The sequence below is a fragment of the Pseudophryne corroboree genome, chromosome 11, assembly GCF_028390025.1.
Source record: "Pseudophryne corroboree isolate aPseCor3 chromosome 11, aPseCor3.hap2, whole genome shotgun sequence".
Lineage (NCBI taxonomy): Eukaryota > Metazoa > Chordata > Amphibia > Anura > Myobatrachidae > Pseudophryne > Pseudophryne corroboree.
Window position 1 is genome coordinate 135286430 of NC_086454.1, and position 24207 is coordinate 135310636.

General features: G+C 44.8%; 1 protein-coding gene across 2 annotated transcripts in view; it reads left to right on the top strand.

The window, feature by feature from the left end:
* ATG2A (autophagy related 2A) overlaps window positions 1-24207 on the top strand; it is a 336387-nt gene that overhangs the window by 132744 nt on the left and 179436 nt on the right. For both annotated transcript variants that reach the window (XM_063944836.1, XM_063944835.1), the window contains exons 20-26: window positions 4377-4522; window positions 4692-4842; window positions 5049-5242; window positions 6408-6488; window positions 9405-9511; window positions 10405-10497; window positions 20729-20799. In XM_063944836.1, the coding sequence (XP_063800906.1) occupies window positions 4377-4522; window positions 4692-4842; window positions 5049-5242; window positions 6408-6488; window positions 9405-9511; window positions 10405-10497; window positions 20729-20799 (843 nt within the window). The remainder of the gene's footprint in view (window positions 1-4376; window positions 4523-4691; window positions 4843-5048; window positions 5243-6407; window positions 6489-9404; window positions 9512-10404; window positions 10498-20728; window positions 20800-24207) is intronic.

A 24207-nucleotide genomic window follows, 5' to 3' on the forward strand; every position in this document is an offset into this window, starting at 1 on the left:
AATAGTCGTTGCTATGGAGCCGGGTGACTTTATATTATCCCTGGATATACAGGATGTGTATCTGCATGTCTCTAATGCTCCTTCGCATTAGCAATATCTGCGTTTTGCTATATCCAGCCAACATGATCAATTCCAGGCGCTGCTATTTGGACTTTTTACGGTGCCCAGAATTTTTACGCTATGGCAATCATGGCAGCACGACTGCGTCTTCAGAGAGTCTGAATACTTCCCTACCTGGATGACTTACTGCTTCTAGCGGGTTGTGTCAGCACACCTCCGCCGGGATCCCAGCAGAATGCCGACGGAGGGGCACCCTGCACTCGTCACACTGCGGACACCCACGAGTGGAAATAGTCCCTGTTGGTCGGCATGCCGACCATTGGGATTTTCAAATCACAATGACCTTTCTTTAAAAAATCACGGATGTCTCATCAATTGGAAAAAATCCTCCCTCACACCATCCCAGCGTATGTTACATTTGGGATATTGGACTCTGCGAGCCAGCGTCTTTTTCTGCCAGCGGACAAAATCTCCCGGCTGCAGGACAGAGTTCGCAAGTTGCTCAGGACGAGCTGAGTGTCCATTCACTGAGCCATGCAAGCCATCGAAATGATGGTCTCGACCTTCGACATGGTGGAGTATGCTCAGTTTCATTCTCGTTTTCCTGGTCACGTTGGATGGCCAGCCTCATCTGATCAGATCACAAATGATGACTCGCACTCTGGATGTCCACTTGTTTCACACTCTGTGGCTCCACACGTCCCACCTAGACAAAGGAAGGCCCTTTTGGATACCTGGGTGCTCCTAACCACATACGCCAATCTCCGCTGTTGGGGAGCAGTGACAGAACAGCTCTCATTTTAGGGCATTGAATGCAGTCAGAGTCCCGTTTCTCAATAAATATTCTTGAACTACAAGCTGTCTACAAAGCCTTAACTCTGCTGCAAAAAAGGATTTTAAGCAGATGTTTGTAGCTCCTTGGTAATTTGTTCCAGAATGGATTGAACCTGAACAGGTTGAAGGACGTTTTGCGGCAATTTACCCAGGAGCTACAAACATCTGCTTAAAATCCTTTTAAAGCCTCTAACAATATTGACTGATTAACCTACTTTCAGTGCATAAAAAGCTACTAACATCTGGCCACTGCCTTGCTAGCAATGGAGTATAATTAACTAATATGTGCTCTGCAGTATTTTTATAATTTATTTTTATTGTGGTAACCGGCCGGTTCAAAAATATGCAATGTATCTAATGTATATATTACATTAAACAATTTATATTTTTTAGTAAAAACACCTGTGTCTTGAGCGCCCTTTATCCTTGCTGTTCTTATTGCTAATTTCTTGGGAGCTGAGTGGTCTCCCTTTTTAGTGGCTGCCAGAGACACATGTGCCAGTTTTAGAATTTATATATACAAAAATAACAACGCCAGATTTTCTTGCTTTCTTTTTTTACTGTCAGTTTGAGAGAGCCACAGCAGTGGCTTATGTCAATCATCAGTACAGCACTCGCAGCCATATGGCAATGCAGGAAGTGGCCCACCTTCTCATGTGGGCAGAACGTCACCTTCCAGCCATCTCAGCCGTATTCGTTCCTGGGACCCTGGGAAGCAGACTGCCTCAGTCGCCAGGATGTTCACGCAGGAGAATGGTCCCTTCATCCAGAAGTCTTTCAACTTCTAGTGGACAGGTGGGGTCTCCTGGACATCGACCTCATGGCCACGCAGCACAGCCACAAGGTGCCGAGATATGCTCCCGGGATCCGCAAGCGGCATTTGTGGATGCTCTCTCCATCAAGTGGACCTTCAATCTCATGTACGTCTTTCCTCCAGTTTCCCTTCTGCCGAGGGTTCTCCGGAAATTCCAACAGGAGGGAGGTGATCATCGTAGTGGCCCCAGCGTGGCCTAGATGTCATTTGTTCTCCGACCTACAGTGTCTCTCCGTAAGAGTTTCCTTTCAACTTCCACTGCGACAGGACCTCTTGTCTCTGGGTGCGTGTCTGCACCCCGGACCTGCGGCGTGTCTCTTGAGTCTTCCATGCTAAGGGCAACAGGTTTTTCCCGTTCAGTGATGCAAACCATGCTTAAAGCTTGAAAGCCGGCCTCTGCCCACATCTACTACCGGGTATGGCATACCTACTTCTGTTGGTGTGATTCCAAGTGCTGTGACCCTGCTGTATTCCAGGTTTCCAGAATTCTTGCCTTTCTACAAAGGGGATTGAGCCTTGGCCTTTGCCTGGCTTCCCTCACATGTTTTCCTGTACATGTTTCTGCTCTATCTCTGTGAATTCCATGCAGCATTGCTCCGCTTCCGTGTGTGCACCTTCCTCCAGGGCGTTATCCGAGTCCAGCCTCCCTATGTTCCTCCAGTGGCTCCGTGGGATCTGTCTGTGGTTCTGGAAGCTCTTCAACAGGCTCCTTTTGAACCAGTTGATCTGAAATGGTTAACTGCAAAGGCTTTATTCCTTCTGGCCATTGCATCTGCCAGACAGGTGTCTGATTTAGGAGCTCTCTCCTATCACCCTCCTTTCTTGATTTTTTCATCGGGACAGGGCTATACTTCGTACTTGACTGTGTAACCTACCTAGGCGGTCTCCCTTTTCCACATCAATGAAGACGTTGGGGTTCTGGCCTTCATCTCCCGGATCACTCGGCTGCAGAGAGTTCACTGGATGTTGTTCATGCATTCCGTGTCTATGTAGCTTGAACCAGTTTACTACAGAGATTGGATTCCTTCTTCATCCTTTGTGGTTTTCACAAATATGGTTGGACAGCTAATAGACAGACTCTGGCCAGTTGGATTAGAATGGCTAGGCTGAACAATTGTGCCTTGACTACGGGGTCTTCCATCCACACTTTTCTTAGGTTCTATACCTTTGATACATTCACCTCCCAGGATGCTTCATTTGGATGCCGGATTCCACTCAGAAGAGTCCCCACCCTTGAAGTTCTTCTTTAGGACATCCCTGATGTTATCCCTGTGGATCCCTATGGAACCCGAAGAAGAAAAGGAGAGTTATGGTTGACTTACCTTTGTTACTCCTCTTTATTCGAGGGCCATAGGGTCCACAGGGTGTCCACACTGATGCACCTGGCCTCTCTGGGTTTTGCGGCTTTGGTCACTAGTTCCCTTCACCTGTCTGTGAGAGTGTGTTCTTATGTGTACCGTGTCATATCTTCCTTCTCTCTCTTTTCATCCTCTTCCTGGTTTGGGCGTTTTACAAAAACTGACCTGCCTTAGAATGGGGGCGAGGTTATAGTGAGAGGGACAGAGGCACCCTGGGATATCTGAAAGGCTTAACTGTATGGTGCCCAGGAGCTGATCATACCACCTATAACCCTGATGTTATCCCTGTGGACCCTATGGACCTTGAAGAAAGAGAGTTAACAAAGGTAAGTCTACCATAACTCTGCTTCCTCCACCCCCCAGATCTCCACATCACTTTAAGATCCCCTGTATGTATGATCAGGGTCTGCAGCAGATATTGGATGTCTCTTGGCACAGAACTCCTCATTATATGACTGTTTCAAGCTCCAGAAAGCATTGCTTTCCAAAGCCTTTTCCCTGAAAGCTTATCTGTTGTAGCATATGGGCTACATTATGTATAATTTCCCAAATAAGGATCTTTCAGAGGGTATGGGTCTTTGGGTCGACACATCTTAGGTCAACAGTCATTTGGTCGACCACTGAAGGTCGACATGGGCATTAGGTCGACAGGTGAAAAGGTCGACATGATTTTTTTTTACTTTTTTTGGTGTCCTTGTCTTCGTAAAGTGATGGGGAACCCTAATTAGTGCACCGTGTCCCCTCGCATGGCTTGCTTTGCTCACCGTTCCCAATTGTAGTCCACGTGGATCGTGAAGTATGAAAAATGTAAAAAAATAAATGTGAAAAACGCATGTCGACATTTTGACCTGTCGACTTAATGCCCATGTCGACCTAGTGCATGTCGACCTAATGCCCGTGTCGACCTTCAGTGGTCACCCTAATGACTGTCGACCTAAGTTGTGTCGACCTATTGACCGTAACCCCTTTCAGATCCTTCTGTCAGTCTCCACATGCGCAGCTCAATGGCTATACAATCACATTACAACTGCCAGGTCAGGGACCTGGAATTTACTACATAACCAGGACAGCTCCCTGATAGTCTGCTGTCTTGATGATGTTGCAAGATTTAGATGCTGCATGACTGTTGGGCTTAGATGAGGGTAAGTCCCGTATGATCTTTGACTGAAAAGATTTCATATTAGATGTGATACTTGATGCATCTGACTACTGGTAAGTTAGTGGGCTCTGTAAACCATGAGTAGCTAACACTCTTAGTACTTTCTGATCTGTCTTTTCAGCCTGTCACTTGTTTGTCACTATTCTAACAGATTCTGATTCAGAGGATGAAGAGTCCCATTTCTACTCTGTGGATGAGGCCGCAAGGTTCAGAAAAGGGAAACCAGAAGGCCTCAGTTTCTTCTCTACTTCTGTCAGCATTTTGAGGGGGCGCATTACGGCTTGGACTGAAACCAAGGTTACCTTCATTTATTTTTCTTGAACAGATTGTGTCTGCAGCCTTCATTGCCTAAAAGTCTCCTATTCTGTATTTTTCTTTGTTTTATCAGACTCTGTTTTTATTCTATCCTTCCATTAGTTTTTGTTCTTTATTTCTCTGTATGTTTCCTCTTCCAATTATATAACAGAATGAGGGAACGAAGAAGCTGGACGGGCAACATGGTGAAGTAGTGCTGGATGTAGAAAATGGGCGTATCTTCAGTGTCTCAAAGTACAAAGGGAAAACGGACCTCAGCTATCTTTGTATTGAGTCTGACTTCGTATCGCTTTATCACAAAGGTATGCTTTCTAATGTAGCAAGATATAGGTGTAGAACATTTACCAATATTAAGTTAATGAGGTTGCTGATAGTTTCACTGCAATTGTTACTGAGAGCTGGTTGGTGAAAGAAAAGATGTCTGTTGCATACTGTATCAGGCAGATGGAATGATTAAATCATAGTTATGCCTTGTGCATTATTTCACTCTGACTTTTGTCCCTTTCAGCTGCGGTAGAAGATTACTTACCACCCAGTGTTCTAGAAATACCCACTTTTGTTCCACCTGCAAACTTGAATCCAACTATTTACATCTCAGATGAGGGTGTCTCTGCTCAGCTCTCAGGCATCCGAAAAGATAAGAACCCCAAGATGCTCTCACTTGCTGTTCGTATTGATCTAAACCTAGTGAAGAATGTTAAGGTATGGATCACATTGTACTTGCTGTTCAATTAGTGTATGATAACTACCCAGAAAAGTAGAATATTGAAATAAGAGAGGTGACTGAAAATAAGCCTGGTTCTTTATATACATAAAATTCAGATTCCATGGGGGAGATTTATCAAGATGTGGACCAGTTGATTGGTTGCCCGTAGCAACCAATCAGTGTATTCCTAGCATTTTATACAGTGTGCTTGATAAATACTATCTCAAAGCTGATTGGTTGATATGGGCAACTTTACCATTGGTCCACTTCTTCACTCTTTCCACTGATTGATACATCTCCCCCTATAGGAGAGAAAAGCTGTCCTCAAGCCTTCAATTAACGTTATTTGGGTATCAAAAAGTTTCCCATTGCCGTAATTGGTGTATAGTTGAAATAATTGCTAGTTGTCCCCACTTGTAAACAGATGTGCTTGCTCTTGCTTAGATTACTGTCCTATCTGTATAACACCAGCCGAATTAGATATATGGCTGTTAATAGTAGTTGTTCATTTTCATGGTTCTTATTAAATTTTCTACTAATTCCCTGCTATTAAATACGTGCAGTCTCTTAGAATGTACAACTGTCTAAGTTGGGACTTTATCAGATACAGATTCGCACCTGTGACTGGTGTGCCATGACTAGCGCGCCTGTTTACCGGCATGTGCAAATAGTCCATAGAGCTTACATTGTACATACGCGTGTTCGACTATTCGCGGCAACGATGACGTGGTAGGACCCATCTGTATGCATAATATGTATGCAGCCATGGTAAATGGTTAAAGGGGTTTCCCACATCAAAAAATCCATTATTCTAAATAACCTTCCTAACCAATAATAAATCTTGGGTGAGGGTCGCTCCCCTGCTGTCCTGGCTATTTAGCAGGGTTCTGATACTTATAGACCGCTCCGCTATGTATAAGGCCAAGCAGCACTGGAGGTGAGTAGCCAGCTATAGGTAAGTGTTGTAACCTTGTTAATACAGGGAAAAAATATCATTACTGGTAAGGGAATTTTTTTTGTACAATTAATGTTTTGCTTTAATGTCAATAAAAAGTAAAAATGAGGGATTTCCAGCATCACAGCTCGCAGATTATAAAGTTATTTTGCACATTGCCATTTTATTGTCTTGGATGTTATACATCCGTATTTAATTTATTACAGGAGTTTTTGGTGGCACTTAGGCTAGATGGGGCTACTCTGCGTCACCACATGGCATTGCCCAATCAAAGCTGGCATAGTCAGGTAAGTTATTTTGATATATACAGTATAATGATATGTCAGTGTCTAAACAGGAATAATGATGCCAGTATCTTAATAGTGAACATAAACAGAATCTACAGGTGTTTTAGTTAGAACATGAGGGAGAAGAGCAAGGACAATTTGTTATCCACCTTTTTGGTTTGTAGCCTTTCCCTTGGTTCAGGCTTGATCATTCTACCTATTCCTAGCCCTCTCCAAAGTAATGCAGCTGTTGTGTAGGCCTCAGTTCTGTGTTCCTTACATCCCTACAGTTGCTGCCACTGACAGGGGAACCGGACTATAGGCCAGCAGTCATTAGGTGGACACCATATGGTTGACAGGCACAAGGTTGACACTGGAAAAGGTTCTTATTGTCAACACACATAGGGTCAACACATGTTTATTGTTTTGTTTTGTTTTTATGTTTTTGGACTTTTACCTTCCTTTCCTATTCCCGCCACAAATCATAACCTTTAGTAAATTTGTGTAGAACAAAGCGGAGAGCGACACCGTGCCCGAAGCGTAGCGTTTCTACAAATGGTGGTCCCAGATGAAAAAACTATCCACACTAACCTCAAAAATGCAAAAAAAGTGTGCCGACCATTTTTGTGCCAACCGTTGTCATGTCAACCTTGTGCCTGTCGACCATATGGGGTCGACCTAATGACTGTAGACCCACTGAATGTAGATCTTCTATACCACATCCCACTGACAGTGGGGTTAAGCACCACTATGAACAGCCAATGTCTCAGAGTAAGGGGCTGATTCAGAGGTGGATGCTGCTGTATCTTTATGTTAATGCTGCAGCTGACAGGTGCCCTATTGAGACACCCACTAGCTGCAGCAGGAATTCTCCCATGTGCGTACAAAGACAAACGATTGTCTGCACCTTCGGACATTGTACCTGCCTATGGCAGATGCAAAGTGTTCAAGGTACCATGGGCGCCATTCTTAGATGAACTGTGTCTTTACTTTAGATGCATGTGCATCTCGAATCACCCACTAAGTCTAATACCTGTATTTATTTCCCGTTTTAAGTTACATCAGTCACTCACTCTCCATTGACTACTGGTGCTTAGACATTTTATATATACTTGACACATACAGTATGATCAGAGAAAATCTGTCTCTATGGGCCTTATTATTATAGATGTGTTCTCATACATCTAGCCTCAATTCGCCATGCAGCACGAGATGCCTGGCGTGAGTGAACCGCCTGGTCCAGTGCAGCTCTGCTAAAGTTAGGTGTCTTTTTTTTTTATCGCAACACAATGTGACTAGGACAGACGAGGAGACTGTGCTGTTTAATTTTGATATATGACACTTGTATATTGTGTGTGACTTATATAGTGTTAGATTTCAAATTAATCAGCACAGTCTCCTGTTGTGTCCTAGTCACATTGCACTAGACTGGACTGAGACCAAAGGATACACTGAACCGGACTGGGACCGGCATTGCAGTTCAATGGTAACTGCACTGGTAGCTTTAAGTAAAGAAGCTGAGCATAGCAATAAGGAGTACAGGAATTCAGGACACCATTAGGAGCGAAGTGATCAGCATCCCAGCTGCTGGGATGCTGGCGGTAATGTGACCGAGCCCGGAATCCTGACACCATTCAGGAGACCATCACTGGATCACTGACAGCTGACATCCCGAAGATGTGTATTTGGATTCATGGTTAGGGCGGGCGGGGGGAGTGTTAGGGTTAGAAACTTGGGAGGCAGGTGGATGGTTAGCCCTAGATGCAGCCCCCCCTAGGTTTAGCTGTGGCCCTATCCGCCACCCCCTAGTGTTAGCCATAGCCTCAACCCCAACCCCTGGGGTGGGGTTTAGGGGACAGGGTTGTTAGAAATACTTACCCCTTCCGAAGTTGGGATCTTCAGTGTCGGGATGCTGCTGTCAGTCATATGACCACCAGCATTCCAACTGACGGCACTTAGTATGTATTCCAGTTAGGACTGTGTATGACATTGCACTGATGCAATGTCATACACGGTTTTATTAGGAAGCTGAGGTCTGGAGCTGTAAGACAGATAAGTGACTTTACGCAGAGGACTCGGGAACGTTTTGTGACACTAAGCCTTGGAAAGAGATAAAGGGGATAGAGAGATAAAGTACCAGCCAATCAGCTCCTAACGCTCTTGTTACGGGTAGTATTTAAAAAATGACCGTTACGGAGCCGTTTGTTGCTACTTTGGTTGGTACTTTGGAGGATATTCAGGTTTGTTAGCCAAACCAAAAAAATTAGCAATTGGGCAAAACCATGTTACTGCAGGTGGGGCAGATGTAGCATGTACAGAGAGTGTTATATTTGGGTGGGTTATATTGTTTCTGTGCATGATATATACTGGCTACTTAATTTATAGACTGCAATTTAGATTTCAGTTTGAACACACCCCATCCATATCTAAATCTCTCTGCACATGTTACATCTGCCTCACCTGCAGTGCAACATGGTTTTGCCCCATTGCTAACTTTCTTGGTTTGCTAACAAACGTGCATAAGGCCCTTTATCTCCAGCTACTTTATCTCCATCCAAGGCTTAGTAAATAGACCCCACAGACTGTAGCATGGCAGTTAGGAGCTCATTGGCTGGTACTTTATCTCTGTTCACTTTATAACTCTCCAAGGCTTAGTATATCTCCACCTTGCCCTGAACGCTGGTACTTTTATCTCTATTCACTTTATAACTCTCCAAGGCTTAGTATATCTCCACCTTGGTCCTGAACTCGACAAGATTACTAGTTGTTTCACTCTATATGTGATGCATGCTTTGATCTGTATGCAAATACATGTGTGTATCATTATATAATATAGTCTTGACACGAAAATGTCTCCTCACCTGTTACAGGTATCAATCTGTGTTTAAAGCTCTGTTACACTAATGAACCCCTTCTGCTCTCCTTCCCTGTCCTTAGATCATGGATTTCCTAGATGTAGTTGATGAACCCATTTTGGGGTACAGTCCTCCAGCTGTTATTACCATACTTCACACCCATCTCTTCAGCTGTGCTGTGGATTACAGGTACTTCTGACATTCTAAACTATTTGTTTCACCTTCTGGATTTCAATCCGCAGGTTGCATGTCTCGTTTCTAAGCTTCATGGGGGTCATTCAGGTGCGGTTGTGTAAATGCAGCAGGAGGCGTCTGATACATGCAGAATACGCCTCGTACTGAAGTTGTGATCTGAGCTGCATCCTAGGACGTAGCATCAGATCTATCTCCCACCATCGGGCGGCTTGCGACACCCATGGTGCCGTGCAAGCTGGCCATCGCAGAGGCCAAGAAATATCCATCCTGCAACTGATAATCCTGGCCTCTTCCCACCCCAGAAACAGTGGTGCCATGAAAATGGAGGCCGTCACCGCCCCCACCAGTTGGCAGCAGACTGTGGATCACTGACTGCTGCCGGATTCCTATATTGCAGGACGGTTCGCGCACATGCAGAACGGGTCCTGAAAATATGAAGAGCACCGACAATCGGTACTTTACAATGATGGGCGCAGATGCAACCTCACCTGAATGAGGCCCTATGTCCTTCAGATGGGTGAAACTCTAAAATAACTGAACAACTTGCCATTCATTTAGGGTATTACAGTGATTATTGATTTCCTTAGCTTCATGCAGTAGTTTGTATTTTACTGTTTACATGAGTAGAATTTTTCTACAGTTGAACTGCTATAATTGAATGATATATGTGAGCTTATTCCTGTACATTTTTTACTCATTTGCAAAGAGATATACAAGTCAAAAATCACTGTGGTTTAGGATGCTGGCCAATGGTAGAAACTTTTAACAGCATAAAAAATGTAAACAAAACCTTTTTGTACCATTTGTTTAAAGCGTGAAACCTGTTTTAATAGTTTGCTTTAGTTATTTCTGCCTTTAGCTCATGTCCTCTCGTGTCATCCCTTCAGGCCGCTCTACCTCCCTGTCAGAGTCCTGCTCACAGCAGAAACATTCACTCTGTCCAGTAACATTGTGGTGGACACTGCAACCTTCCTGCTCAGGTGAGCACCGAGTCAAATCTAACGAATGATTTACAAAATGCAGAAAATATGGAAATGCAGTTCAAAAACCATGGTGGTGTTATCTATATTTCTCTAACGTCCTAAGTGGATGCTGGGGACTCCGTAAGGACCATGGGGATTAGCGGCTCCGCAGGAGACTGGGCACAACTACAAAGAAAGCTTTAAGACTACTGGTGTGCACTGGCTCCTCCCACTAAGACCCTCCTCCAGACCTCAGTTAGATTCTTGTGCCCGGCCGAGCTGGATGCACACTAGGGGCTCTCCTGAGCACCTAGAAAGAAAGTATTTTTAGGTTTTTTATTTTCAGTGAGATCTGCTGGCAACAGACTCACTGCAGCGAGGGACTAAGGGGAGAAGAAGCGAACCTACCTAACAGGTGGTAGTTTGGGCTTCTTAGGCTACTGGACACCATTAGCTCCTGAGGGATCGACCGCAGGACCCGACCTTGGTGTTCGTTCCCGGAGCCGCGCCGCCGTCCCCCTTACAGAGCCAGAAGCACGAAGAAGGTCCGGAAAATCGGCGGCAGAAGACTTCAGTCTTCACCAAGGTAGCGCACAGCACTGCAGCTGTGCGCCATTGCTCCTCATGTACACCTCATACTTCGGTCACTGATGGGTGCAGGGCGCTGGAGGGGGGCGCCCTGAGGGCAATAGATAACACCTTGGCTGGCAAAATATACATCATATATAGTCCCAGAGGCTATATAGATGTAAAATTACCCCTGTCAGTATCACAGAAAAAGCGGGAGAAAGTCCGCCGAAAAGGGGGCGGGGCTTCTCCCTCAGCACACTGGCGCCATTTTTCCCTCACAGTTCCGCTGGAAGGAAGCTCCCTGGCTCTCCCCTGCAGTCTGAGAAACTACAGAAGGGTAAAAAAGAGAGGGGGGGGCACTAAATTAGGCGCAGTATAGATATATATATATGTAATATATATAAAAAAGCAGCTATAGGGAAAACACTCATTGATAGTGGGATCCCAGTGTTATATAGCGCTCTGGTGTGTGCTGGCATACTCTCTCTCTGTCTCCCCAAAGGGCTTTGTGGGGTCCTGTCCTCTGTCAGAGCATTCCCTGTGTGTTTGCGGTGTGTCGGTACGGCTGTGTCGACATGTTTGATGAGGAGGCTTATGTGGAGGCGGAGCAGATGCCTGTAAATGTGATGTCACCCCCTGCGGGGTCGACACCTGAGTGGATGGTGCTGTGGAAAGAATTACGTGATAGTGTCGACTCCTTACATAAAAGGTTTGACGACATACCTAATGTGGGACAGCCGGCTTCTCAGCCTGTGCCTGCCCAGGCGTCTCAAAAACCATCAGGGGCTCTAAAACGCCCGCTACCTCAGATGGTTGACACAGATGTCGACACGGATACTGACTCCAGTGTCGACGACGAAGAGACTAATGTAACTTCCAGTAGGGCCACACGTTACATGATTGAGGCAATGAAAAATGTGTTGCACATTTCTGATGTTACCCCCGGTACCACAAAAAAGGGTATAATGTTTGGAGAGAAAAAACTACCAGTAGCTTTTCCTCCATCTGAAGAGTTAAATGAAGTGTGTGAAGAAGCGTGGGCTTCCCCTGATAAAAAGATGGTAATTTCTAAGAGGTTACTAATGGCGTACCCTTTCCCGCCAGAGGATAGGTCACGCTGGGAAACATCCCCTAGGGTGGATAAAGCGCTCACACGCTTGTCGAAGAAGGTGGCACTACCGTCTCCGGATACGGCCGCCCTGAAGGAATCTGCTGATAGAAAGCAGGAGGCTATCCTGAAATCTATATATACACACACAGGTGTGATACTGAGACCGGCTATAGCTTCAGCCTGGATGTGCAGCACTGCTGCTGCGTGGTCAGATTCCCTGTCAGAAAATATAGATACCCTAGACAGGGACACTATTTTGCTGAACGTAGAGCATATAAAAGACGCACTTTTATACATGAGGGATGCACAGAGGGATATTTGCCGGCTGGCATAAAAAATTAGTGCAATGTCCATTTCTGCCAGGAGAGGGTTATGGACTCGGCAGTGGACAGGTGATGCAGATTCCAAACGACACATGGAAGTTCTGCCTTATAAGGGTGAGGAATTGTTCGGGGATGGTCTCTCGGACCTCGTTTCCACAGCAACAGCTGGGAAGTCTAAATTTTTGCCCCATGTTCCCTCACAACCTAGGAAAGCACCGTATTATCAGGTACAGTCCTTTCGGCCCAATAGGGGCAAGCGGGTTAAAGGCGCGTCCTTTCTGCCCAGAGGCAGAGGTAGAGGGAAAAAGCTGCAGCATACAGCCAGTTCCCAGGAGCAAAAGTCCTCCCCTGCTTTCTCTAAGTCCACAGCATGACGCTGGGGCTCCACAGGCAGAGCCAGGTACGGTGGGGGCCCGTCTCAAGCATTTCAGCAAGCAGTGGGCTCGCTCACGGGTGGATCCCTGGATCCTTCAAATAGTATCTCAGGGGTACAAACTGGAATTCGAGACGTCTCCCCCCCGCCGTTTCCTCAAATCTGCCTTGCCAACCACTCCCTCAAGCACGGAGGCAGTGTTACAGGCAATTCAAAAGCTGTATTCACAACAAGTGATAGTAAAGGTGCCCCTACTTCAACAAGGAAGGGGTTACTATTCCACAGTGTTTGTGGTACCGAAACCGGACGGTTCGGTGAGACCCATTTTAAATTTGAAATCCTTGAACACATATATCAAAAAATTCAAGTTCAAGATGGAATCGCTCAGGGCGGTTATTGCGAGCCTGGACGAGGGAGATTACATGGTATCGCTGGACATCAAGGATGCTTACCTACATGTCCCCATTTACCATCCTCACCAGGAGTACCTCAGGTTTGTGGTACAAGATTGTCATTACCAATTCCAGACGTTGCCGTTCGGTCTCTCCACGGCTCCGAGGGTCTTTACCAAGGTAATGGCGGAAATGATGATACTCCTTCGAAGGAAGGGAGTTTTAATTATCCCGTACTTGGACGATCTCCTGATAAAGGCGAGGTCCAGAGAGCAGTTGTTGGTAGGGGTAGCACTATCTCGGGAAGTGCTACAACAGCACGGCTGGATTCTAAACATTCCAAAGTCACAGCTGGTCCCTACGACACGCCTGCTGTTCCTAGGGATGGTTCTGGACACAGAACAGAGAAAAGTGTTTCTCCCGGAGGAGAAGGCCAAGGAGCTGTCATCTCTAGTCAGAGGCCTCCTAAAACCAAAACAGGTGTCGGTGCATCACTGCACGCGGATCCTGGGAAAAATGGTAGCTTCCTACGAAGCGATTCCATTCGGCAGGTTTCATGCAAGAACCTTTCAGTGGGACCTGTTGGACAAGTGGTCCGGATCGCATCTTCAGATGCATCGTCTGATAACCCTGTCTCCGAGGACAAGGGTATCTCTGCTGTGGTGGCTGCAGAGTGCTCATCTTCAAGAGGGCCGCAGCTTCGGCATACAGGACTGGGTCCTGGTGACCACGGACGCCAGCCTTCGAGACTGGGGAGCAGTCACACAGGGAAGAAACTTCCAAGGACTATGGTCAAGTCAGGAGACTTCCCTGCACATAAATATTCTGGAACTAAGGGCCATTTACAATGCCCTAAGTCAGGCAAAACCCCTGCTTCAAAACCAGCCGGTACTGATCCAGTCAGACAACATCACGGCGGTCGCCCATGTAAATCGACAGGGCGGCACGAGAAGCAGGACGGCAATGGCAGAAGCCACAAGGATTCTCCGATGGGCGGAAAATCACGTGTTAGCACTGTCAGCAGTGTTCATTCCGGGAGTGGACAACTGGGAAGCAGACTTCCTCAGCAGGCACGACCTCCATCCGGGAGAGTGGGGACTTCATCCAGAAGTCTTTCAAATGATTGTAAACCAGTGGGAAAAACCACAGGTGGACATGATGGCGTCCCGCCTAAACAAAAAGCTAGAAAAATATTGCGCCAGGTCAAGAGACCCGCAGGCGATAGCTGTGGACGCTCTGGTAACCCCGTGGGTGTACCGATCGGTGTATATGTTCCCTCCTCTTCCTCTCATACCAAAGGTTCTGAGGATAATAAGGAGAAGAGGAGTAAGAACTATACTCATTGTTCCGGATTGGCCAAGAAGAGCGTGGTATCCGTAACTTCAAGAAATGATGTCAGAGGACCCATGGCCTCTACCGCTCAGACAGGACCTGCTGCAGCAGGGGCCCTGTCTGTTCCAAGACTTACCGCGGCTGCGTTTGACGGCATGGCGGTTGAACACCGGATCCTGAAGGAAAAGGGCATTCCGGAGGAAGTCATTCCTACGCTGATAAAAGCTAGGAAAGAAGTAACCGCGAACCATTATCACCGCATATGGCGAAAATATGTTGCATGGTGTGAGGCCAGGAAGGCCCCAACGGAAGAATTTCAGCTGGGCCGGTTCCTGCACTACCTACAGTCAGGGGTGACTATGGGCCTTAAATTGGGTTCCATTAAGGTCCAGATTTCGGCTCTATCAATTTTCTTCCAGAGAGAATTGGCTTCACTACCTGAAGTTCAGACTTTTGTTAAGGGAGTGCTGCATATTCAGCCCCCTTTTGTGCCTCCAGTGGCACCTTGGGATCTCAACGTGGTGTTGGATTTCCTAAAGTCACATTGGTTTGAGCCACTGAAAACCGTGGATTTAAAATATCTCACGTGGAAAGTGGTCATGTTGTTGGCCTTGGCTTCGCCCAGGCGTGTTTCAGAATTGGCGGCTTTGTCATGTAAAAGCCCTTATCTGATTTTCCATATGGATAGGGCAGAATTGAGGACTCGTCCCCAGTTTCTTCCCAAAGTGGTATCAGCTTTTCATCTGAACCAACCTATCGTGGTGCCTGCGGCTACGAATGACTTGGAGGCTTCCAAGTTGTTGGATGTAGTCAGGGCCCTAAAAATTTATGTTTCCAGGACAGCTGGAGTCAGGAAAACTGACTCGCTTTTTATCCTGTATGCGCCCAACAAGTTGGGTGCACCTGCTTCTAAGCAGACTATTGCTCGCTGGATCTGTAGTACGATTCAGCTTGCACATTCTGCGGCTGGACTGCCGCATCCTAAATCAGTAAAAGCCCATTCCACAAGGAAAGTGGGCTCTTCTTGGGCGGCTGCCCGAGGGGTCTCGGCTCTTCAACTTTGCCGAGCTGCTACTTGGTCAGGGGCAAACACGTTTGCTAAATTCTACAAATTTGATACCCTGGCTGAGGAGGACCTTGAGTTCTCTCATTCGGTGCTGCAGAGTCATCCGCACTCTCCCGCCCGTTTGGGAGCTTTGGTATAATCCCCATGGTCCTTACGGAGTCCCCAGCATCCACTTAAGACGTTAGAGAAAATAAGAATTTACTCACCGGTAATTCTATTTCTCATAGTCCGTAGTGGATGCTGGGCGCCCATCCCAAATGCGGGTTGTCTGCAATACTTGTATATCGTTATTGCTTAACTAAAGGGTTATTGTTGAGCTATCTGTTGAGAGGCTCAGTTGTTATCATGCTGTTAACTGGGTGTTGTATCACGAGTTATACGGTGTGATTGGTGTGGCTGGTATGAGTCTTACCCAGGATTCAAAATCCTTCCTAATTGTGTCAGCTCTTCCGGGCACAGTATCCTAACTGAGGTCTGGAGGAGGGTCTTAGTGGGAGGAGCCAGTGCACACCAGTAGTCTAAAAGCTTTCTTTGTAGTTGTGCCCAGTCTCCTGCGGAGCCGCTAATCCCCATGGTCCTTACGGAGTCCCCAGCATCCACTACGGACTATGAGAAATAGAATTACCGGTGAGTAAATTCTTATTTTTTATAATTGCACTTGTTTTCTGGACAAAAACACAGATCACAACAACGATTATAATATTGATTATGAGGAGAGCACTTTTTTTTTTTTTTTTTGAAGGAGTGGGTTCCGGCAGATCTTGTAAATTTCTGCAAAATGTCACCCCCAGCATTGCATAGACTCAGAGGAATGTAAGAAAACCATAATGGGTTAAAATCATAATGGGGATGTATGTGCATAGTTTCATAAAGTGTTTCTCTTACAACTTTTGTAAATTAAACCATTGTGCTGGAAAAGCACTTCTTTTGAAATAAGATTTTTTTGTGTTTTTATGGATAGAATAGTGATTGTTGAGTGTCATTTTCTATTCAGAGAGAATATTCTTGTTCCTCTTTTGATAGTGATTATATAATCTCCCACTAAATTTTATATATACAAAGAATCCTGGTGATCTCTGTGTAAATACTTTTGTCATTATTGTTTATTGACCATTTAAGGGAAAGGAATTACATTTAGAATGAAGATCATTTTATATTTACTTTTGTATAACAGAGTTTTGGTTATTTCCTTTACAACTATATGTATATACATTATTTTTACTATTGTATACATTAATTTACATTTTTATTTTATTTATCATTGTTTGGTAGCATATTCCTTTTTTATTGATCCACTACTTCTACAATTCCCCTCATACTACTCTTATACTGAATGGACCGTGGGGGGTGGGTGTGTAGGGGCACCCAACAGGGTTGTCCTTTGTCACCCCTCTTTTTCAACTTATCCTTGGACCCCTTCTTTGACTAATTCAACAAGCCCATATTATTCAAGGCGTTCAAGTGGGCTGCAGAAAATAAAAATTATGGCATTTGCAGATGACATGCTTATCTACTCGTCTAATCCCAACCTATCCTACAGCAATGACCTTATTTACATACTTTGTTAGTGTCTCCTGAAACCAATTCAATCCAATAAAATCTGTTGCTTTATATTTATGACTGGGAATTACCCGCTCCAAATTGGCATGCCACTGTGCCCTTCACATGGGCAAGAGGGAGTTTTACATACCTAGGAGTGCAGATCACCAAAAACCTCTCTTCTTTATACCATATCAACATTTCTAAGGCTTTGATGGCTTTGGTCAGGGGATCTGGATGGATTGTGTCGCCTCCAGCTCTCCTACTTGTGTAGGGTCAGTCTGCTTAAAATGATCACGTTCCCAAGATTGATTACTCCAATCACTCCCTCTCTCCCTCTGTTGCTCACTATGGACACTAAGAGACAAAATCCAATCTTTGTTAAATTAATTTGGAACCAGAAACAGCATAAAACAGGTCTGATTCCATTTCAGCAATCAAAAACTAATGGAGGGATTAATTTTCATTACCTCACACATTATACTCATTCAGCTCTTTGCCGACACTTATGTGATTGGTTGCAGGGTTCGTATACTTATACTAGTCCTATATTAGAATGGAATTTTTTTTACTTATTGTAGTTTAGTCTCTTTTCTTTACCTCCATGACCATGAGATACCTACAGGTCTGAGGGAGAATCCTTTTCTCTGGAACACACGCCGGTTATGGAACATGCTATGCTATAAAACTGGTTTAAATGCTTATAAAACCCTTTTCCTCCCATTAATACAGAACCCAGAATTTCAGCATGGCTTAGCTGCTAATCCTTTCCTAATGTAGCCAGGTAGGGGTATACTTTCTGTTAGTTGCCTAGTGGATAGAACTTTTAGGAAGCCCCTCACATTTCATTAGGTAGTTGAAAAATATATGCCAAACTATTCGGAACTTATCCAACCAAGACTCTGACACCCCTCTACACTTTTGGCCCAACCGCCAACATTGTATAACGCAATCTCCCACCATTATACTTATTTATGTGGCAAATTAGATTATAGCATAATCCAGACAGGCTTTCGTTAGTGGCTGCATCGCTTCCCTGACCTCACCATTGACAAATTACTTAAAAACTTCTGACTCTTGTTGCATCATTCCTGCTAGCTCTTACAGAGAGCTGTTTCTGAATATATATTGTAGAACATACATTAGTCCCCATCGTGATGTTTTTTTTATGTCAGCTGCATGCCTATCTTCTTTGTGTAACCGTGGCTGCATCTGCATATGAAATGCTACGCTACAGTGTTTTCCTAGAAAACGCCAATTTGTAGTCAGATAGAGCTGCAGTCGCACACAGAATAAAGGCATGCCGCATATCATTTTAATCAGCAGAGTCTGCATGTGCGTCCTATTTGCATAGCAACGCAAATAAGACACATTTTTTTTACAAAAAAGAACCACCCGATGCTGATAGAATTGCACAGGATCTGTATCTCACTAATGCCAGGCATCTCACCTGATTTATCTGACTACAAATACTGACTGTGTTTGTTTAGCAAATAGGAGACACCTTCTAGACTTGTCTAAGAGGAAATCAGGTAAGATTTTAGCTGCCTTCATATAAGAGGATCAAGGCAGTTAGGAGAGCCATCGGATAGATATTGCTTCTCAACCAGTTTACCTACTGTAGATGATCCAATTACACTGCCTTATTCCTTTGAAAGGTTTTTATACTCATCACATGCCCCAATTAGAGAAATAGAAGCTTCAGGACATCACTAGAATATGGAGATGGAATATAAACAGCAAGAATATGGATCGGGGAGGAGTGAATAGGAGCCCGAAGAAATACAAATCTTCTCAATAGGTCAATCCAGACTTCCTCAAGCTCAAAACCCAGGGATCTATGAATAAGGGCTGACACTCCCCTTGAATACGAGGAACGTGTAGAATGATAGGCCCAGCCCACCCAGGGTTTCCGCTGAGCCAAGACTTTTCCTCCCACCAAGTGTGTTTCAAACAAACAAACAAACATACAATATCTGCCTGAACCTTTTTCTCCTGATTCAAAACCAGGGAGCGCTAAACCATGTCATTAAAGCTCTGGACATTCCAGGAGAGTATTTCGAGAAGGGGACTTAAACTAGTAGACAGCATGGGGTCAACCATTCATCGGGGAAGAGGAAATACATAGATACATACATCTCAAGCAGCATAGATGGAGACACAGCAAAATTAGCAGAGAGAAGGTACATTAAGGACTGAAAATATAAACTCCTAAAACAAAACAATATCGAAAAAGACATAGCAAAGGCATAGAAAAGAAACAGAAAAAAAGATCCCATACAATAACCCCAAGAATAAACCACCCCCAACTAGGGTGGCCAATCCCGGGATCGGCGGGATCCCATGATTTAGGCCAAAAATTGCCCGGGATTCATTCTTGAGATTGGAGCTTCCAATCCCGGGGATTTCAGGATTGGAAGCTCCCTTTGTTTTTTTTCAATGCTGGGCAGCGTTGAGCGTCCTCAGGAGGCTCAGACGTTGCCCGGATCCCCTGCACTGTGCAGTGTGACATGATGTCAGGGGTGACGCTACGCAGCTTGACGCCAGCCGTAGGACCTCACACCACAGCAAGTGGACCCTCCCACCCACCCGACTGGAGGATTGTTAGTTTAGCTGGGCTGGGCTGTGCGAGGGGGAAGGGGGACACATAAACACACCAATGCCAGGATTGATCATTTTTCAATCTGGATTCCCGGGATTGAAAAAATGGCCCAGGATTGGCCACCCTACCCCCAACCTTTTATACCTAGATCCCCAAACTACCAACTACAAACCCCAAGACAAAATATCTAATAAACTAACAAACTCATGTTAATAGAGGGTTTAAGAGATAGGGAGCAAGTCTTTCCTTGGCCGTGAGGTGAAAATGATGTCCAGGCCCAAGGCAGAATTGCCCACTCCGGCACTAAGGTTAATGACCATAAAGGTCCCAATGTGAAATAAGTACCTCAACATATTAGCCATAAGAGAGTGTTTAAGGATAAATAAACATAAAACAGATGATATCCTGACATATAATAGTAGAAAACAGCATAATAAAGATAGCGTTCATGAACAAGCACAGTTCACAAAACAGCAGTCCCAGGTCAGTCAGTTTATTTACACCATGGCCCTTATAAGGAGTGTACATGTTTTCCTTTCTTATCAAAGTGAAAATGGGATGAGTGGCTTACTGTATGTTCCAAGTTACTTACGGAGATGCTCTTTCTGTTTATAATACACTTATGGTCTAATGAAAATGTAAATGCAGTGTTGGTCCTGAGTCAATATTTATGAATCATGAGTATTTATAATTTAATTTTGCTTGAACTCCCACCATAAAGAATGACTGTATGCCTATATCTTGAGCCTCTTCCATTGCAGATTATGTTATAATTCGCAGTGGTTTGTAAATGTTAATAAATGGCGTGCTTTAAGTGTCTTCTGTCTTCTGTGTTCCTCAACCACCAATGCATCCCTTCTCAATTTATTGCTTAATTCTTATTTCTCTTCTGGCCTCTGTTGCTACACATATAGTAGATCTTATCTCTTTCCCGTTTACAGGTTTATTTTAGATGACTCTGCTCTTTATCTATCAGACAAATGTGAAGCAGATGTAATCGATTTAAAGAAAGGTATGAAATCTATTGATCCTGAAAGAAGTTAAAATGTTGACTTTTGTAGAGAAAATGGCTGACAAGTTTAATGCCTCTGATGCAGTGACACATACTAGAAAAGTAAAGGGAGATTCCAACATAGCCTCTTTTTAATTGAGGACAGAAAGACTTAGGGCCAAATTCAGTTAGAATAAAAAACGTGAATCGCTGTAAATTCACAAAAAGCACCTGTTCAATTGTCCCCTAAAATGACCCAAATATATATTTATACCCATTTTTATGTACCCTGAATTTAATTTTAGCACTTATTTTGCTGAAGGAAAAATAGCTTTCTATCATTTTTTGTAAATGTTTGCAAAAGGCATATAACAGCAATTTGACCCAATTTAAGTGCTAAAAATACTTTTATTGTAACCAATAATATTATGATGTCATCAGATGTTAGTTTAGCTTTTTTGTGGGGTACAGGCAGATTTAACCATTTTTTTAACTTTACACTGCCAGCAACAATTTTTGCGGTAATCCCATTTTCACAAATTTGCAATTGAATAGGTGAATCACGTGAGAACGCATATCTGCGAAAAGCCAGTTTTCGTGGCAAAAAAGCAGTGAAGACTGCAATCGTGGTAATTTGAATTTGGCCTTTGGTATTCCTGCCGCATAGTTACATGATACAGGAACATTAATGACAAGATTTCTTGGTAGTAAAATATATATATGTGTGTGCAAACAGCCTTGGAATATAGGCACTCACATTCAAAAATAGATAGCAGCAATAAAAGTCTTTTGTTACTAACAGACCATAATTAAAGTGCATACAAGCATGGGATGTCAACGTTTCGGTCCTCAAAGGACCTTCTGCAGGACCCACAACAGTGCATCATTACACCAAGACAGCCATGGAGCAGAATGAGATACCATCACCACCAAACACATATATTTCTCTTTCATCCATAAGGGATATTGGGGAGATGGGGTATAGACGGGGTCCAAAGGAGCCGATGCACTTTAAATTTCTTCACTGGGTGTGCTGGCTCCTCCTCTCTATGCCCCCTCCCACAGGCAGTTTAGAAAAAAGTGCCCTCAGGAGAGGATGCACATCTCTGCAGGTTCAGAGAGTTTTCTTCAGTTTCGTTTAAACTTTTATTATTTTTGGTATGCTGTTTGGGCAACAGCATACCTGCACCGTGGGAGTTAGGGGGGCGGTCACTGGACTTGCAAGGTGTCAAAGCCGCTTCCCCGCTGCAGGACCACCATCCTGAGAGGTTGTTTGTTCAGCAGAGCACTGCGCCTTAGCTATCGCAATCACAGCACACCGTACACCCCTGACAGATGCCTGAAGGTGACGACAGTGGTGAGTACAAACCGGGGATCCCCCGGTTTATGGTTCGTGGGCGCGGCATAAAAAACTCTGTAGCTCCGGCGCCATGGGGAGGGGGGGGCGGAGCTACCTCAGAGCGCGACCGGCTGTGTTTTGGCGCCTTCCTCTGCTTACTGCAGCAGCAGCAGGCACATACAGCTCCTCCTGACACTCAGAAAACGCTGGAAAACTGGTACAGGGTGTAGCAAAGGGGGAGAGCCACTTTTGTACACAATATGTGTCCTATACAGGACAGAAATCATTCTTTCACTGTGATATAATAAGGTGTCAAAGATACTTCTCTGGGCGGAAAGAAATGCAAGAGCAATGTCGGCAATCTTCATTCCGGGAGTGGACAACTGTCGTCACAATCTCCACCCGGGGGAGTGGGGACTCCACCATCAGGTGTTTCAGCAGATCATCAACCGGTGGGGCTGCCCACAAATAGACATGATGGCTTCTCGACTCAACAAGAAGCTTCACTGGTATTGCTTACGAACCAGGGACCCCTCAGGAGAAGGCAGTAGATGCACTGACGTCACCTTGGCCTTACCGGCTGGTCTACCTGTTTCCTCCGATTCCGTTGCTCCCAAGGGTGCTCAAGCGAATCAGAAATCACGGAGACCAGGCAATGCCTCGGAGGGACTTTTGTGTCCGTCGAAGACCCTTGGCCTCTACCACTAAGAAGAGATCTTCAACAGGGGCCGTTAGTCTACCCGGACTTATGGCGACTTCATTTGACAGCATGGACGTTGAGCGGAACATCCTAGCTCACAAGGGCCTTTCCAGGAAGGTTATTGCAACCATGGTTCAGGCCCAGAAACCTGCAATGTCAAAACACTATCATCATATCTGGAGAAGATATGTCTCTTGATGCGAGCAACTCACCTATCTGCCTGCAGAGTTCTACTTGGGAAGTTTCTTACGTTTCCTGCAGACTGGTGTGGATAAGGGCTTACGTCTGGGTTCCGTTAAGGTCCAGATTTCAGCTCTCTCAATTTTCTTTCAGAAGAAATTGTCAGTGTTGCCAGAAGTTCAGACCTTCTTGCAAGGGGTGCTCCACGTACAACCTCCTTTTGTGCGGCACCCTGGGATTTGAATGTGGTATTGAGTAGCGCAGCTTGTGGAGGATTGGAGACATCATCAGTGACGTTGCGCACTCCCACAGCATTTGTCAATGGTATATTCACCAGAATGGACAAAAGCGGCAAAGTTATTATTGTCATTGATGTCGTCTCCATTCCTCCACAAGCTGCACTGCCCAATACTAGTGAGAATCCAGTGTTTGGATTACTCACTTCAGGGTTGATTGTGCAGGTGGAATGCATGACGCTTCTTGTAGCGTCGGGTGCGTTCCGCTGCTGTCAAGTGAGAACACAGTATTTTGATTACTCATTTCTGTGTTTCTGTGCAGGTGGAACGCATGACACTACCGGCAGCGGCATTTGCATTCCACGGCTGCCTGGAGTGCACGGCGCTTCCGCTAGCGCTGTTGTCCGGGCTGAGCCCTGCGATTACCATGGTTTGACTGTGTTCTATCATCTACTCAAATCTATATGAATCCCCAATTTGGTAGCGCTTTGTATAGTGTATTGTATATATCCTGTATTATAATACATAGTGTTTTCAGAGTTTATGTTTCTTATATCCCATAATGCAATTTTACCTGCAGCAGGGGTTTCTGGGTAATTCATAGGGGTATATACATGTGTTTGGTGGTCTCATTCTGCTCCCTGACTGACTTGTTGTAATGATGCACTGTTGTGGGTCCTGAAGAAGGTCCTTTGAGGACCGAAACGTCGACATCCCATTCTTGTATGCACTTTAAGTAATAAAATACTTTTTTTGCTGCTGTCTACTTTTGAATGTGAGTGCCTATGTTCCAACCAAGACTGTTTATATTTTGATCTATTGATCTTCATGGAGCACCATGCTGATGTTTTTTGATTTTATACGTGTTGGGACACAGCTATTTTATATATATATATATATATATATATATATATATATATAAAATGTGTGTGTGTGTGTGTGTGTGTGTGTGTGTGTGTGTGTGTGTGTGTGTG